Source organism: Alexandromys fortis, unplaced genomic scaffold, assembly GCF_014885135.2.
Source record: "Alexandromys fortis isolate MF-2015 unplaced genomic scaffold, M_Fortis_MF-2015_v1.1 scaffold_29, whole genome shotgun sequence".
Taxonomy (NCBI): domain Eukaryota; kingdom Metazoa; phylum Chordata; class Mammalia; order Rodentia; family Cricetidae; genus Alexandromys; species Alexandromys fortis.
Window position 1 is genome coordinate 3117785 of NW_026067891.1, and position 16033 is coordinate 3133817.

At 54.4% G+C, this 16033-nt stretch overlaps 1 protein-coding gene across 1 annotated transcript; it reads right to left on the reverse strand.

The window, feature by feature from the left end:
- Positions 1 to 1951: 1951 nt before the first annotated feature.
- On the reverse strand, positions 1952 to 14623 carry Fbxl16 (F-box and leucine rich repeat protein 16). The gene is made up of 6 exons (XM_050137070.1): positions 14318 to 14623; positions 6108 to 6754; positions 4935 to 5443; positions 4512 to 4596; positions 4161 to 4224; positions 1952 to 3818 (listed from the first exon to the last, which is right to left on the reverse strand). Exons 2-6 carry the CDS (start codon positions 6738 to 6740, stop codon positions 3670 to 3672), a joined length of 1440 nt encoding a protein of 479 aa, XP_049993027.1. The 5' UTR covers positions 6741 to 6754; positions 14318 to 14623; the 3' UTR covers positions 1952 to 3669.
- Positions 14624 to 16033: the final 1410 nt, after the last annotated feature.

Sequence of the window (16033 nt, forward strand, 5' to 3'; positions counted from 1 at the left end):
CCAGTCGCCTGGCCCTGGCCGTCCTGGTGTATCTGCAGCTGTGCAGCTGTGAGTTTCTTGGCTCCCCTTTCCTCAGCAGGGTTCCATTCCAGCTTCCTTCCCACTGAGCACTTTTCCTTCCTCCTCACAAGCATGTATGCCTTTTACCTATGTCTTCTACCCCTGCAGAATGTTCCCTTTTCAGCCCTCAACACTTAGCTCAAATGCCTACCATCTTAGACCATCCCTCCTACCTCAGGCTAATGTGGCCTGCTTTGTCTATTGCAGAGTTTTGTTTTGTTTTTGTTGTTGTTGTTGTTGTTGTTGAGACAATATTTTTTTGTGTACAGCCTGGAACTCAATCTACAGACCAGGCTGTCCTCAAATTCACAGAGCTCCGCCTGTCTCTGCCTCCTGAGTGCTGGGATTAAATCATGAGCCACCACTGTCCAGTTCTATCTATCGTGGATTTTATATCTATTTTATGTAGTTACATCAGTTTTGGTATTTTCAGGGCCTGACAGCCAGTTCTGTCAGTGGCTAGGTTTAGTCTCAGTTGCCACTTTCTCTTGGGGTGGGCATAGTAATCACAGTCTTCTGGCATACGGTGATCTTTTATTTATTTAATTTTTTCCTTTAGTGTGTGGTGTGGTGTGTGTGTGTGTGCTTGTGAGTGAGGTGTTTCAAGACAGGGTTTCCTTGTGTAACATCCCTGGCTGTCCTAAAACTCACTTTGTAGACCAGGCTGGCCTCGAACTCACAGAGGTCTTCCTGCCTCTGCCTCCTGAGTCCTGGCTGTGTGAGTTTGTTTATTTGTTTGTTTGTTTCCCTAGACAGGGTTTCTCTGTAGCTCTGGAGCCTTACTGGAACTAGCTCTTGTAGAACCAAGCTGGCCTCGAACTCACAGAGGTCTTCCTGCCTCTGCCTCCTGAGTCCTGGCTGTGTGAGTTTGTTTATTTGTTTGTTTGTTTCCCTAGACAGGGTTTCTCTGTAGCTCTGGAGCCTTACTGGAACTAGCTCTTGTAGAACCAAGCTGGCCTCGAACTCACAGAGATCCGCCTGCCTCTGCCTCCCAAGTGCTGGGATTAAAGGTATGTGCCACCACCGCCTGGCCCTGTGTGAGTTTTTATGTGCACCATTGTACATTCCAGATCCATAGGAAGCCAGCAGGCATCAGGTCCCCCAGAGCTAGAGTCTTATAGGCAGCTTAAAGCCATCTGATGTGTGTAGCAATTTTAATAAAAACCCAGAAGCAGAAATTGGTGTTTGACTTAAAGGTCAGAAAAGCAAAACAGCTAGCCGCTGGCTCTTACCTTTACCTCAGTCTGAAATGGCGATCCTGTCTCCAGGAATCTCAGACTGAGAGCTGTCTCCTCTCATTTTATATTCCCCTCTAGTGCTGGGATTAAAGGTGTACACCACTTCCGCCCTGCTCCTATGGCAAACTAGTGTGACTACTGGGATTTAAAGGTGTGTGTCACCCCTGTCTGGTCTGTAAGGCTGATTAGTGTGGTTATTTTACTCTCTGAACTTCAGGCAAGCTTTATTTATTAAAATACAAATGAAATATCACTACAGATGTGGGTGCTGGGAACTAAACCTAAGTCTTCTGTAAGAACAGTAAGTGCTCTTAACCACTGAGCCACCTCCCCAGTGCCACTGCAATCCTTTAGACCATTGCAGTCCCTCATTTCGTGACCCTGTGCTCTTCTTGAAGGAGGGTAGGCTAGACCCTAGATCCTTTTGAAGAAATACACACATTGGCATCATCTTCATTGCTCCCTTTTGTATATTCAGGGCATGAGAAAACGTCTGTTGGTCAGTTGCTAAGGTTCCAGTCCAGCCCTGTTTATGGAAGAAATGAGTCACTTTGGTGAATTGAGAGAGGCAGGAGAACCCAGAGACCTGGGCCATCCAGAGCAGATTTAAACCTTACAGCTTGGCCTAGTGACCAACAAACAACAAAGACTCGTGTTTTTACAACTTTTTTAATATATATTTTTATAAACAGGTCACGTGATAAAATAGCACAAGAAACACTTACCAAATATAAGGTTATATCTTCCGCATATACAGGAGAATGAGGTCGTTATGTACAATAAGAAAATGATTTTAGGGGTTGGTTGGTTTTATTTGTGTTCCTCTCTCCCCTTAAGTTTTCCTCCTACAGTCATTGGAAATCTCACAGCTTCAGTTGCAGGAATACTTTGGGCAAATGGACAGCTTCCCCCTCCCTATTGGGGGACTGTGGGAAGAAGGGCTGAAGAACCTGGCTCCTGACCACTTCAGCCTGGAGCCTCCCTGGCCAACACTTCAGGGGCAGGGAACTCTTTGGGCTGTTGAACTCTTACTTTTTGTCAACAGCATATCTCTCTCTCTCTCTCTCTCTCTCTCTCTCTCTCTCTCTCTCTCTCTCTCTCTCTCTCCCTCTGGCTCTCTGGGAATTAGTTACTCTCTTCCAACCAGATAGGGATGTCCCAAGATTGGTTGTGGGTGCTGCGTCTCCTGGGGCTCAAGGTTGGGAGGGAAGGGGTTCCCAGCCCCTTCCTCAGCACTGCCACACATATGCCAGGATCCCCTAGGACTTCCAAATGTCTCGGGATCTGACAAAACATGGTTACAGCCCATTTGGACAGGCAAATGTTTTGGAAGCTGGGAGAGGTAAAGGAGGACTAGAAAGGAGCCCTCCTTCCTTGGGTGTGATGGGTGTGCTGGCCACTGGAAGATCAGAATCACTGGTCGGTGCTGACCCTGACCCTAGGTCAGGCGCTCTGCAAATTCCACCTGAGGAGACCTATCCAGGGTGAAGCACAGTGCTGAGAGGCCTGAGCTCAGCGGGGGTAGAGGCTGGAGTGGGTGGGTCGCTCCCAAAGCCTGACAGCCTTGTGAGTGGCTCCAGATTGGGGTCAGTCAGGTGCCTATTCCACCCTTGCACTTGGGTGGATGGGCACCAGTTAGGCTAATGTTGATTATTCCAAGGTCTGCATCCTCCTAAAGCTGTCCCAGCCTGGCCAGGGCCCAAGTATCTGTAGGCCAGGGGGAAAGAAGGGGAAAAGAGGGCACAGAGGACAAGAACTGACCCACATGGCAACAAGGAAGAAGGGAAGCCACTGGGCCAGGTGGGCATGGGAGAGTTGGGCTCCTCAGGGGGCCATGGCTTTGGCAGTGGCCTGTGACGCCTTATACCCCTTGGAGGGCTCCAGGCGCGGTGCAGTGGAAGATGTGGGAGGCCCTTGGGGGGCTCTTCCAGGCCCCTGAGTCCTGGGGGACCAATCCCTCCATCCCCTTGGGCCCTGCCCGGGATGGGGGACAGTGGGGGAGGCAGAGAGCAGAATGAAATGGGGAAGGCAGTGAGGGCATCTGCACTCAAAGCATCCTCCAAAGGACCTAGCCCCCCGAGAAGGCGGGCGAGAGATGGCGGCGGCTGTGGCATGGTGGAGGGCGGGCGTGCAGTGCGGGCACGAGGGGCATGCACAAAGTCCCCGAGTGTGCGTGCTTGAGTGGGGCTGGCCCCTCTGTCTCTTGCCCCAGGCGGGGATGGAGCAGAGGAGCAAGGGAGGCACGGGGCGGGATTTCCCTCTGCTTGCCCCGCCTCCAGCGCAGGGCCGAGAAGTGGTGCTCCGGCAGGGATGGAAGAGGGGCTACTGCCCAGGGCGTGGCCGGTTCCCGCGGCCTTTGGGGAAGCCTGCGCTATTCAATGACGAGGCAGCGCGGCAGGTGCTGCGAGAAGTACTTGAAGAGCTCGGGTGTGGCTCCAGGGCAGTTGGTCAGCTCCAGCTCCTCCAGCTCTTGCAGCTGCACAAGGCCCGATAGCCCCGTGGTGGTCAGGAGCGGGCACCCTGCAAGAGCAAGGCAACAGAACAGCTGTTCAGCATCTCAGCTCCACCGGGCAGGAGGGCAAGACCGGAGAGGGCGGTGGCCTGCTGGGGGTGGGTCCTACAATAGGTTTAATGAGGCGGGACCTGTACTGGGCGTAGAAGGGTGAGAATCTAACAGGATGGGCGGGACCTGCACCAGGGCGTGTACGACTGGATGGGACTGCTAGAGTACGCCCTTCCTCCCACCGGCTACCTGGGACGTGATTAGCCTGAAGTGACTCTGTCTGCCTAAGGGACCTCAGGGAGGTCAGACTGAGTAGGCGAGTAGACGACACTGCCCACGAGGCACGCAGGACGTCTCACCTGCTAGAGATAAGAGTCGCAAACTCCTCATGGCTAAGAGGTGCTTCAACCCGAAGTCCTGCACCTGGGCGGAAGTGAGAGGAGGTCGTGTTAACATAACTATTTCCACTTGCCTGCTCCCAGGCTAGAAGGGCAGGAAGTGGGGGTTCAAAATGGAGATGGAAGCGGAGCTTGGAAGCACCCATGAGAGCCTTAGAGAAGCCTAAGATTCCGCTTCATTTGAATGCTGGGCGTAAAGGGATCCCAACGTGGCCCAGTGCAGTTCAAGAATTGTTTGGATTGATGCTACTCCCCCCACCCCACGCCACCCACCGCATTTTAATTTCCAGATCCCTGGGGGCATGGAGGTACCTGGCAGCACCATCGCAGGTAGAGGCTGCGGAGGGACGACATGGTGGACAGATAGCTGAGGCCAGTGTCCGTGATGCGTACACACCTGTGGTTGTACCAGAGGGGGGGACTGCCCACCTTTAAATCGCTTCACCCCACTCCCACTTAGGTCCCTCCCTCCTTTCCAGAAGTGGTCCTATAACAAGCCCCTGCCCCACCCATCACTTCCCTATCCTGGTCCCACCCCTACACTTGCCCTCCCTGTGACTTCTTCCCCTTTTGGAACACAGCTTTTCCTCCAGGCTGTGCTGAAGTTACTCTGACTTTGGGCATTCTCTGTGGCCTTCCCCATCCCAGGAGCCCTTGGAATGGCACCACCCACTCTAGGCTTCCAGTTCCTGGAGATCCCGCCAGTACCAGCCTGGAGTGTAGGGATGTGTGCACCTGTCCAGCACGAGCTCCTCCAGGCGGTGCAAGTCGCAGGCCACATATTCTAGTGCCATGTCAGTGATCCGAGGGCACCAGGAGAGGTCAAGGCTACGCAACTTTCGCAGGTTCTCAGCTACAAGCTCCACTCCATCATCAGTGACCTTCGAGCAGCCTGAGAGGCTGAGTGAGGTGAGGTTGGGCAGACTGTGCACCACATTGACCACCCCATGGTTGGTTATCTCCCAGCAAGAGAGCAGGCGCAGCGTGTGGGTGCTGTGGCCCTGGCGTGCTGTGAAGTAGGCCAGTGCAGTGTCAGTCACGTGGTAGGCCTGAAGGCTTAGCTCTGCCAGGTTGGGTAGAAGTTGCGAGATGGCAGCAATGGCATCATCTGCCACATTGATGCAGTCACTGACGCTCAGGGAGGTGATTCGTGCGCTGAGACTGGACCACAGGCCAGCCTCAGTGAAATCGTTACAGCCTGACAGCTCCAGGCGCACCACTCCCTGCATCTGCTCCAACATCACCTACAGGCAGGTACAGATCAGAGGCTAAGACAGCTCCCCCACGCACTCCTGGTGCCCATCCTGCCAGGGGTAATGAGAGTTGCCTATGGGGAGCAGAAGAAGCTTCTGGGAACCCGGAAGCAGTGGCCTCTCGGGTGTGGACTTGTGTAAGCATGCATCAAGCTGAATTCCAAGGAATGCACTTAAACTGCTTGTTATACTTTGCCGATATTCCAAAAGAGAGGGCACGGGAGACCCATGAGCCAGGGAAGGCCAGTGTGGGTATTTGGAACAGATGATTTGAATATTAAAATTACAATCCAGGTCCTGGGGGGAAAAGGGCAGAGTGCCCAGATGCTCCTTCAACCGTTGCTCCTAGGAGACTCTCAGTTGTCCCCTCTCCCCTCCCTCTGGCATCCCACTCACCAAGGCCAGCTTCACTAGCAAGCACGAACCCACATGGAATTGACCACTCTTCTGCCCCAACCTTGAAATCTTACTCTTTTTAACAACAAGCCCATATTTTCGTTTTGCATTTAGGCCCGGACAATATCATCCTTGTTACTTTTTGTCCTGTGTACACTGAGCATGCTCTTGGCCCCTCCACCTCCCATGTCTGTAGGACTGCTGCTGCCTGTGCCTGCCCCTCCGGCCCTGTCCACTCACAGCCAATCTGGGGACACACCTCTAGGCCAGCGTCAGTGATGGTGGAGCGCTTGAGGCTCATGGCCTTGACTCCCTTCTTAGAGAGCGCGTAGTTGTCGATGAACTCACAGATGTCTAAGTCAGAGACCCCAACGAGGCAGAAGCCCTCAAAGCCTCTAGCGGCGAAGCCCTGCAGGTTCACAAACTCCTTCTCGCCTCCAGGCAGCACGTTGTACAGCTCCTTAGCATGCAGCACAGGTGTGAGGCCTGCCCAGAACTTGGGCTGGTAGAGCACGCGCCGCCAAGCCTTGCACACCTGGGCGAGTATGCACTTCTCACATGCTGAGAAATACCAGAAGAGCCCGTTAAGGATCTTCTCGTCTGTAGCCAGTGGTGGCCGCTCCACTGGGGGTCCAGGCACCGGGCCTGAGGCTGGTCCACTGGCTGGGGGGCATGGCCCCCCGGCCAGAGCAACCCGGGACAGTGGTGTAGCCAGGCTGGGAGGTGGAAGGGTGGGTGGGGGTGGTGGCTGGCAAGGGCGGTTCTTGGCAGCAGGTGTGCCCTTGGTGATGCTGGCTGCACCTAGACCGTTGGGCTGGCCAGGCAGCTTCACCAGACCATTGCGAGGCAAGCATGGAGGCTTGGGGTCACCATTGATACCTGGGCTCGACATTTTCCTTGCGCGTTCTGTGGATGAGACGGGAGGAACAAATGAGTGTGCCAGTCTCTGGAGTAGCTGGAGAGCTAGCCCTCTGAGCATCCTCCTCTCCTGCAGCACTTCCTGGACCACTCAGCAGAAGGGATCCTAGCACAGCCTTTCTCTGACTGCACTAGAGACAGGCTGACCTTATTCATAATAGCCCAAACATCCACAGCCTGTCATATTCACTGTCTCAGCCTGCACTGCTCATAGGGGCTTTCTGATGTTTTGATTCCCATTCAAGGTTAGGGAGAGAGAGAGAGAGCCTTAATTGCTCCCTCCACCTCTGCCCTCTTGATGCCCACTATTGGGGCTTACCCTGCTGAGCAGGCTCAGAAAAACTAATAAAAAGTGTTTGAGCAGTCTCTGACTCCCTCTTTCATGGGGTGCCAGCAGTCCTGAGAGTCATAGACCAGCTCTCAAGAATCTGTGCACCAGGGCTGGAGAGATGGCTTGATGGTTAAGAGCACTGGTCATTCTCCCAGAGGATTCAGATTCAATTCCCAGCACCTACATAGCAGCTCACAACTGTCTGTAACTCTAGTTCCAGGGAAATTTGATACCTTCACACCAAATGCACATAAAATAAAGTGCCTGGTGGTGGTGGCGCACGCCTTTAACCCCAGCACTCCAGAGCCAGAGGCAGGTGGATCTTTGTGAGTTTGATGCCAGGCTGGTCTACAAGAGCTAGTTCAAGGACAGCTAGGACTGTTACACAAAGAAAACCTGACTCAAAAAAAAAAAAGATAAAATAAAGTTAAATATTAAAAAAAAGAATTTGTGCACCTATAGTAAACTCTGGAATGCAGGCATCTTCCCATAGTGGACTGCAGTAGCAGTAGAGTGATACCTACACACATGCTTTTTCATATTTAAAAAAATGAAAATTTTCTGTGTATAAGTGTTTCGTTTGCATGTATGCATGTGTATCACATGGATGCCTGGCATCCTCGGAAGCCAGAAGAGGGCATCAGATCTCCTGGGACTGGAGTTCCAGGCCCCCAGGTCCTCTGTGAAAGTAGCAAGTACTCCTAACCACTGAGCCACCGCTTTAGCCCTGCTGGACACATGCTCTTTAGTCCTTCACCGGACCCACTGAGGATGGTGCCATGCTATCTGTTGTACAAACAAGGAAATGGAGGCCAAGGCCAAGGCCAAGCGAACTGCTTGTTTGAGGTCACGGTCAGTAGTTAAGTAATTGAGCTAAAGTTTGGGCCAGAGCTGGAGGAGGGAAGTCACGTGGCAGGCCAGGGTCACCTGCCCATAAAGCAGGTCCGGGTCACTACTCATCTCGGCTCCCCTCAGATTCCCAGGGCTGCAACCAGGTGGCAGAGGGCATCGTGAATGGACAGCATGGAGGGAAGGGACAAAGAGAACCTCACAATGCTATAACCATTTGCTCTGCATTCCAGATAGAAATATCACGCCCACCACTACCCAACATCCAGAAAAGATGTGGTTTTTCCATGGGTTTCACTTGCAGATTCAAATTTGGACATTCTGGAGTTCAAATGGCCACTCCTTTTTTGTTTGTTTGTTTTTGAGACAGGGTTTCTCTGTGCAACAGCCCTAGCTGTCCTGGAACTCACTCTATGGACCAGGCTGGCCTCAAACTCACAGATATCCACCTGCCTCTGACTCCAGGGTGCTGGGATTAAAGGCGTGTGTCACCACTGCCCAACCCCTACTTTATTTTTTATTTTATTTTTTTTTTTTTTTGGTTTTCGAGACAGGGTTTCTCTGTGGTTTTGAAGCCTGTCCTGGAACTAGCTCTTGTAGACCAGGCTGGTCTGGAACTCACAGAGATCCGCCTGCCTCTGCCTCCCAAGTGCTGGGATTAAAGGCGTGCGCCACCACCGCCCGGCCCAACCCCTACTTTAAATGTGTTCTTGGTTAGCCACTGGTGACTCTATTTCCTCAACATGAAATCTGGGAGGTGACACCACAGACTCTCTCCTGTGGGAGGGTTTTACAGTGTATAATAGGGTAAGGGGCTTGGATATTTTTTCTGAGTTCCAGAGCTGACCCAAGGGCAAGTCATGATCTCCTTTCTTGTATGTATGTGTGTTTCTAGAACTGAACTGGATCCACATGTGAGTTGTTAACTTCCTGCCCTACAATCTCAGAGGAGTCAGCAAAAGTTCCCTCAGGTCCTCTGTTAAACCTGGTCCTCTGTCATACATGGCCCTCTGTCATACCTGGTCCTCTGTTATACCCTCCTACCTGGTTTCAGTGGGTCATAGCCTCACCAGGGAATCTTGCCCAGTACCAAGGGGTACGTGAGGAAGCCACCTAAGGGGTGGACGCTGGAATATGCACACCCTCAGAAAAGAAGGACTCATGTTAGGCTGAGACCCCTTTCTGGAGCTGCAGGGCCAAGCTGGCCACTCTTGTTTACAATCTGGCTTGACACAAGACAGAGTGGATGAGAACCACCAGGATGGAGTCCTCCCCTCTGCTTTACGGCACTATCTCGTTGACTTTCTATACTGCAAGGTGATCTGTGCCGGTGTTGCACTTCTGGGGAGGGGGAAAGCCCTGGACTGGAATTTCCCCCAGAGCATGGTCCTCATGATCCATCACCTAGCTCTGTGTCTAAAGATGGCCTTTGGCAATCCACCCCAGGCCCTTAGTGCTAGCTCCCTATTACTCCCCTCCTCAGTGTCTACGGGACCTGGGTAGTGGGACAGTTTTTCCCTGAGGGAGGTTTTCAGCCTTTGGCTGCTCTTCTGTGCTCAAGAACAGGCAGTAGCAGCTACACAAAAGCTAGTAGGACAGTAGCTATCTCTCCCCAAATGCACCCTGGGACAACCACATATTTTAGCTTTACAGCAGACACCCTTGTGTAGCCACTATTGTTACCCAGTCTTTATACAACAAGCCTGAGGCTCTGAGGAGTTACAGTTGTGTGCCATGGCAAGGGGAGTCCAAAGTGTGGTTACTCCAGTTTCCTTAGAGCGATATAGGGAAGGGGCCTGATGCAGGATAGCAGCATTCATGATGGGGAAAGATGAGGTTCTTCCTTGACTGCTCCAGTTCTTGTTCAGCACCACCCACATTCCTGGGAACTATGCTGAAGATGGAGAGACAGCCCTAGCCAGAATACCCACCACATCCCTGATTCACAGTCTACGCCTAGACCGCCGCCCATCTAACCTCAGCCACTAGGCGCAGAACCAGCGCGCTCAGAGCCCAGAGAACAGCACCATGGACAGCTCCCGCGCTCATTGGGGTCAGCTGGGCTTACAGCACCACAGACAGTGGAGCGGAGGAGGGGTGATCAGTGGCTCCGGCAAACCCAGCTCCACAGGAAGAGGCAGGGGGAGAAGCCGCCCGCTTGGCTAGGATCCGGAGGAGGCTGCGGAGGCGGTGCCAGGGGAGAAATAATCCAAGAGCTGTGCCGATTTAGGCTGAAAATGCTCCCAGCCGCGGGTGTGCACGTGGAGTGCCTGAGTTGCTGGGGGTGTGTGGGGGGAGATGCACGTGGATGCCCCGGGCATTTGCAGGGCTCCTTCCTGTCCCTTGCTGCAGCTCTTGAACTCACGTTTGCAGAAGCACACGATCCCCTTCCTACCTTCCAGACTTACATCAGGTAGGTGAAACCAGGCCAGACTCTGTCTAAATCCCCCATCCAGGCCCCTGCCCTCATTTGGAAGTCACAGAGGCAATCCTGCTGCTCCCCAGCTTTATGCTTAGGGGGATTCTCACTGCTTCTCCCACTTGTGGCAAGAATGAAGCCCAAGCACCCCTGTTCTGTGGTTCAAAACTGGAAGCAGTTTCACCTGGACGCAAGGAAGGGCTGAGGCTTTCAGAGAAAGCTGTTTACATAGGTAAACAAGAGGTTATTGATGGGCTCCAGCAAGGATCCCTCTACCCAGCCCTGCTCTCTAGCCAGAGGGTGACATAGGGCTTGCTCCCAGGTGTTGGAGAGACAGGAACTCATCATGTAGCCGAGGCTGGCCTTGTATTTGCAGCACTCCTGCGACCTCACATGCTGGGATCACAGATGTGCACTACCATGTCCAGTCAGAGCCCCTTCTTCATTCTGCAACTCCTCTCTCTACCCAGGGTGGCTCCCATAGCCTGTCTGGAGTTGCCTGCTAGAAGGAGGATGGATCAGTGGCCAGGTCACCCAGCCTGCCTCTCCCTCCCCAGGCAAGCATCTTAGGCGCTAATACTGGGGAGAGGTCTTCTGGAATGATGACTGAACTGCATTCAGTCGCAGGCCCAGTGTGTCCAGTGCTCAGTTTAGAGTGAGATTCTGGGTCAGCTCTAGGCTGCAGAGGAGCTTGGAGTCCCTGAGTCTATCCTAGGCTAGGAGGAGACAGGGACCACTTCCTCAGCTGCCATGTCCTCATCATCCCAAGCCTCATCGAGGTACTCCAGCTGACTGTGGCCTTCCATCTCCCTAGAGGACTCACTGCGAGCATAAAGAATATGGTGGGCAAAACGGGACTCCTGGGAAAGTTCCAGTACTTGGTGATTTCCGGATTAACAAGGTGCTGAGCCCCAAGGACTTGCCTCTTTTGTATATCCAATTATTGGACCCCAGGACCTGAGTAACTTCACAGCCTTACCTCCAGTCCCAACTTCTTGCCCAGTCAGGCCTTTGTCCTCTATTCCTTCCCTCCTATTCCCCATCACCTGACCAAATGGTGACCCCTGCTTGTTCCATAGACTTCCATAGCTGCTGCCCCCATAGCTAGCATCCTAGTATTCAAAGTGTCACCCATCACAGGGATCGTCCTCACTATCTCTGTCTTTTCCCTTAGCCTGGTAACTCCTTGAGGACAAATGGTACCATGCCTGTGTGGTTTCTGGGTACTGCTGAAGGAAGGAATAAGAACTAGTCACCCAAACTGCTAGGGGTGCAGCTGCCAGAACTTCAGAGGCTTGGTTGGTCAGTGGGGCAGGAGCAGCTCGAGAACTTAACTCCAGTTACAACTGTGGTTAGTATTTCTAGGGAAGGAACTAGATTGGTGTCAGCTCCTGGCTCCCCAGTCCCTGTGAGCTTGAGGTGCAGATACTGGGGAGAGGAGCTCTTGCAGCTCTTTTTTGGCTAAGTCCCCTCTGAAGTTTCATGGCTAAAGAATATAGATGCCTGTCCCCCTAAATATGGCCTGACCCTGGAAGAGACAGGAACCACTGAGATGATGGGAAGAAGGCGGCCTTGTTCCTAGCAGCCCCTGCCTCATTACTGTCTGGAGCACCACTGGGGAAAACAAGGCTCAGAGATGAATCTTTCGGAAGCTGCATACAGGCGCAACTTGTCCCAAGACCCCAGCGTTTCCTGATTTCCAAACCCTCAGATCAGGAACATGTCCGTTGCATTTTGCTTTTTTTTTTTTTTTTTTCTGCCTCACTGGGTCCTGTGTCTTCCTGTGATCTGGCTAGTGGCCTCTGCACATAGTTCTTGTCCAGTGGGGTCTCTAAGCCTGAAGTCCTAAACACTGCAAACTACACACCCACCAATATCCCACTCCTCACAGCTATCAGTCTAGGGGCTCGCCCCCCATCTCCGACATAGTCATCTCTGAGCACCAGGTCAGGGTAGAGGCCACCTTGGATGCTGGTTCCTGGCCTACATAGACCCTGCCTTGATCAGTTCCTCATGCTTGGGAAAAACAACCCAAATACTCATATCCAGCTCAGTCTGTGGCAGTAGCCCCAGGGACTGGGGTGACAAGCAGGGTAGCTGGGACTGGGGGCACAGTGCGGGCGACATGATCAGTGACAGGCCTTGACTCAGGGACATTCACATCCCTGCCACTTTGCACGTGTCAACAGCAGCATCTCCTTCCACCCTCTGCTGAAACAGCCTCCGGGGCATGTGCTAGGGATTTGGGGATGGGGAGACCTGTGCCCAGGAGGTACGTAGGTCTTGAGAAGAACCCACGTTGATGCTCCAGCACACTGAGGCTCTGCAACCAAGCTAAGGGCAAATGGCCACGAGGCACTGAGGTTTTAGCTTATTAGGTCTCCCCTGTTCTGCAGAATATGAGACCTCCAAGAGGTAGGCCCGAGGATCCTTTAGACACCTGCCAATGCAGCCTAGCCGCGCTCTCTGCAACCCATTTGGCCATTGGACCACTAGCAGGGACAGTTTAGGGCCACGCACTGGCCTCCCAGACCTTGCTTTGTTGCCACCACCACCCTTCCTTGTGCCAGTCCTGGAAGGTACATCAGTGACTCCCACAGGTGAGGACAGTTGAACGGTGCCAGCCAGAAGCCCCTTCCCCTGTTTCTGGGATCCACCTGGCTCAACCTCTCAGGGCTTCCTGGGTCTAGATCCCTTGCTCTAACCTAAACAATGGGAGGAGACAGGGCCCATTCAGGTGTCAGGAGGTGAGAATTTGGGTGAAGGGGTGAGTGTATATGTATCCAGGACTCAAGGGAACGGGTGTCTGGGGAGTCAAGAAGTGAGGGTTGCAGGAAATGGGGCAGCCAGATTCTGGGGTATCTCAGTACCACCCATGTCTTCAACCTTGAATCTCCCTCTCTCTCCTAATGGCTCCCAGTCCAGCTCTCAGACCACTTCTAGGCAGGACAGCCAGGCTCTGGCAGGCTTGTGACCTCATCTAGGCAGCCCCCAATCTTTCAGGCTCTCTTCCCAACCCCCACCTTCTGCTCTGAGGCTCCTGTCCAGCACCTCATCAAAGTGATGATCTGGGAGAGAGGGTCCTGTGTCCAAAGGGGCACCAGCGAGGCCTGAACAGACCCTGGTCAGTGGACCATTGGTACAAGATGGCAGGAGGGAGCAGGTGAAGTGGCATCTGCCATCTGCTCCTGGGAGGTCAGCTGCTGGCTCAGGCTGGGAGGGGCTAGCAGGAGGGCTGGTAGGCCAGATCCAGGCCTCAACAGTGCAGCCTTCTCTCCTGGGATAAAGGGCGGTGAAGATCCCCCATTGACCTAACATCCCAGAAGGACATGGAAGCCCTGCTCAGCAATCTCAGGGTACCCCGTTCCCATTTTGAAGCTTTCCAACCTTGGCCAAGGCCCATTCCCCTCTCCAGAACCAAAGACATGCCAGCCCACTCCTTCTGCCTCCCTGTGGGCGGCCGTTCTATACCAGCTCATGTCCAGACGGTGTCCAAGGCCCCTAGGCCACATATCCACATGGCTCCTCCCGTTTAATTGTATCAACACCTGTCACGTTCTCTAGTCCGCCCGAGGCTCATAGAGCTGGAGTGGGGAAAGCCTAGAGCCAAGCCAGAAGGAGTGGGGGCGACTGCCTGCAATTCCGCGTCCTCGCAGTCACCGTGCTTCCTCTCAAGCGGTTCCGTGGTACCTGACTGCCTTGCCGGTGGAGAACGGGGTGCGATCAGGCCGGCTGCTAGGGCTAGGGGCTGTGGAGCGACCGGTTGGCCCAGTGGCCGGAGGATGAGGTGGGGAAGGGGCTGCGATTACGTAAGCCCTGCTCAGGCGGCGGCGGCCGCGGCGCAGTCCCAAGTCCCCACCCCGCCCCCTCCTCATTGTAGCCTCCGCGGAGGCAGTGGCTCGACCTGGACCCTCCCCTCCCCGCAGCCTGGCCGCGCGCGCACACACCTTACCTCGGCCAGGGCTTCTGGCTCATGCCACGCTGTCCGCCGGGCGACCTCGCGTCATGGGGAGCCCAGCACCAGAGCCGCCAAACGCGGAGGCGGCCGAGGTGCTGGACTGGCTAGCAGGGCCCGACTGCGCCCCGCGCCCGGCGCTCCGCGCCAGGGCCCTCTCGGTAGAGCCCAGAGCGGAGCTCCCCGGTGGGAGAGGATCTGCCGCCCTGAGCCTCCCACCGGGGAGGCTGAGGCTGTGCCCAGATAAATAAGGCCGCTTTGCAGGGAGCCCGGCGGGCGCCTCCTCCCTCCCCTTGCCCTCCTCCCCGCGCTCCTCCTCCGCGCTCCTCCCCGCGCTCCTCCGCGGCCGCCGCCGGCGCCGCGCGTGCCCCCCACCCGGCCCTAAGAGCCGCGCCCTCGCGCGCTCCCGGCGTCCGGACCAATCCCGGCTCTCGAGCCGGGCTGAGGTGTCGAGAATCCCGAGCCCCGCCCCGCTCCGCGCAGCGCGCTCCCGGTGCGGTACCGACGGGCACGCGCCAAGTACCAGCGCCCGCTCGGAGACGGGTGCTCGCACAATAACAAACCCCGCAGGCCGCGCGTCCGGGAGGACATTCGATGGGAAACAGGGCGCGCTGCCGAAGAGTAGCTTTGAGTGACCCTTCTGCACCAAGCGGTAGCAACCCAGAATCCCGCCCGCTGAAGAAAACTGGGGTCCTTGGCGCAAGCGTTTGGCAGTAGGGTTCGGGATTCTACGCAGATACAGACAGCCCTGTGTGTTCTTGCTTGGACTGCCACCTGCGAGGGCGAGGAAAGGGAGGCCCTGTGGAGACACCAGCACGGTCGCACCCCCTCCACACACACGCACACACACACCTTCTGCATGGCGCAGGGCAAGCCTCTAGGATCTCATTTCCTTTCTCTTCCTGCTGCTGAAGAATCTCCCTTGGTGGTGACATAGTCACGCACCTGGAGAAACCTGCAAGCAAATGACTAAAACGAGTGTCAATGAAAACACATGACAGTGTAGAGATAGTGGGGAGGGGTTACTTCTAAGAATGCCACAAACGATCTGAGACGCCCTCCTCCCCGGGGCGGGGGGGGGTGAGAGACAGGAGACAGAAACGATTCAAGAAGGGGTGTGCAAAGATTCTAAGGCCTTGAGTTCCGCAGGTTCCCTCTGGAAAGAAGTGGAGGTCGGGTGGCCCCAGGCAGGTGGTTCGTATGGAGAACCCTGTAAGGGTTGCTGGCTGGATAACCGGTCTCCCAGCAGGCTAATGGGATCCTAATCTGGGGTCTCTTGGGAGCAGGGATAACAGATGTGGGGAGAGCAGAGTAGCGGCTTGAAAGGAGGAGCTACAGGGTGAAGTGTTCTCAAATGAGACCAACTGGTATTGGGAAACATGGCCTCATGGGACTGTGAGGAAGGGAAGTAAACTGGATCCCGGCTGGGGTGTGTGTGTGTGTGTGTGTGTGTGTGTGTGTGTGTGTGCATTTATGTGTTGTATATAATCATGTGTGTGCAAGTGTCTATAGAGATCAGAGAACAACCTCAGGTGTTCCTTAGACACTGTATATCTGTGTGTGTGTGTGTGTGTGTGTCATGGAAGTGAGAAGTTGATATTAGAACCCTCCTCTACCGCTCTTTTACTTTTTGTTCTGTTTTGTTTGAGACAGGGTTTCTCTGTGTAGCCCTGGCTGTCTTGGAACTTATTCTGTAGACCAGGCTGGCCTTGA

Bases quoted from the DNA above. Each gene is read 5' to 3' on its own strand.
- Fbxl16 (XM_050137070.1), bottom strand. From the start codon at position 6,740: ATGTCGAGCCCAGGTATCAATGGTGACCCCAAGCCTCCATGCTTGCCT. The intron at 4,597-4,934 runs GTGCACACATCC...GTACAACCACAG, and splicing joins GAGGAGCTCGTGCTGGACAG to GTGTGTACGCATCACGGACA. The intron at 4,225-4,511 runs GTACCTCCATGC...ACTTCCGCCCAG, and splicing joins ACCTGCGATGGTGCTGCCAG to GTGCAGGACTTCGGGTTGAA.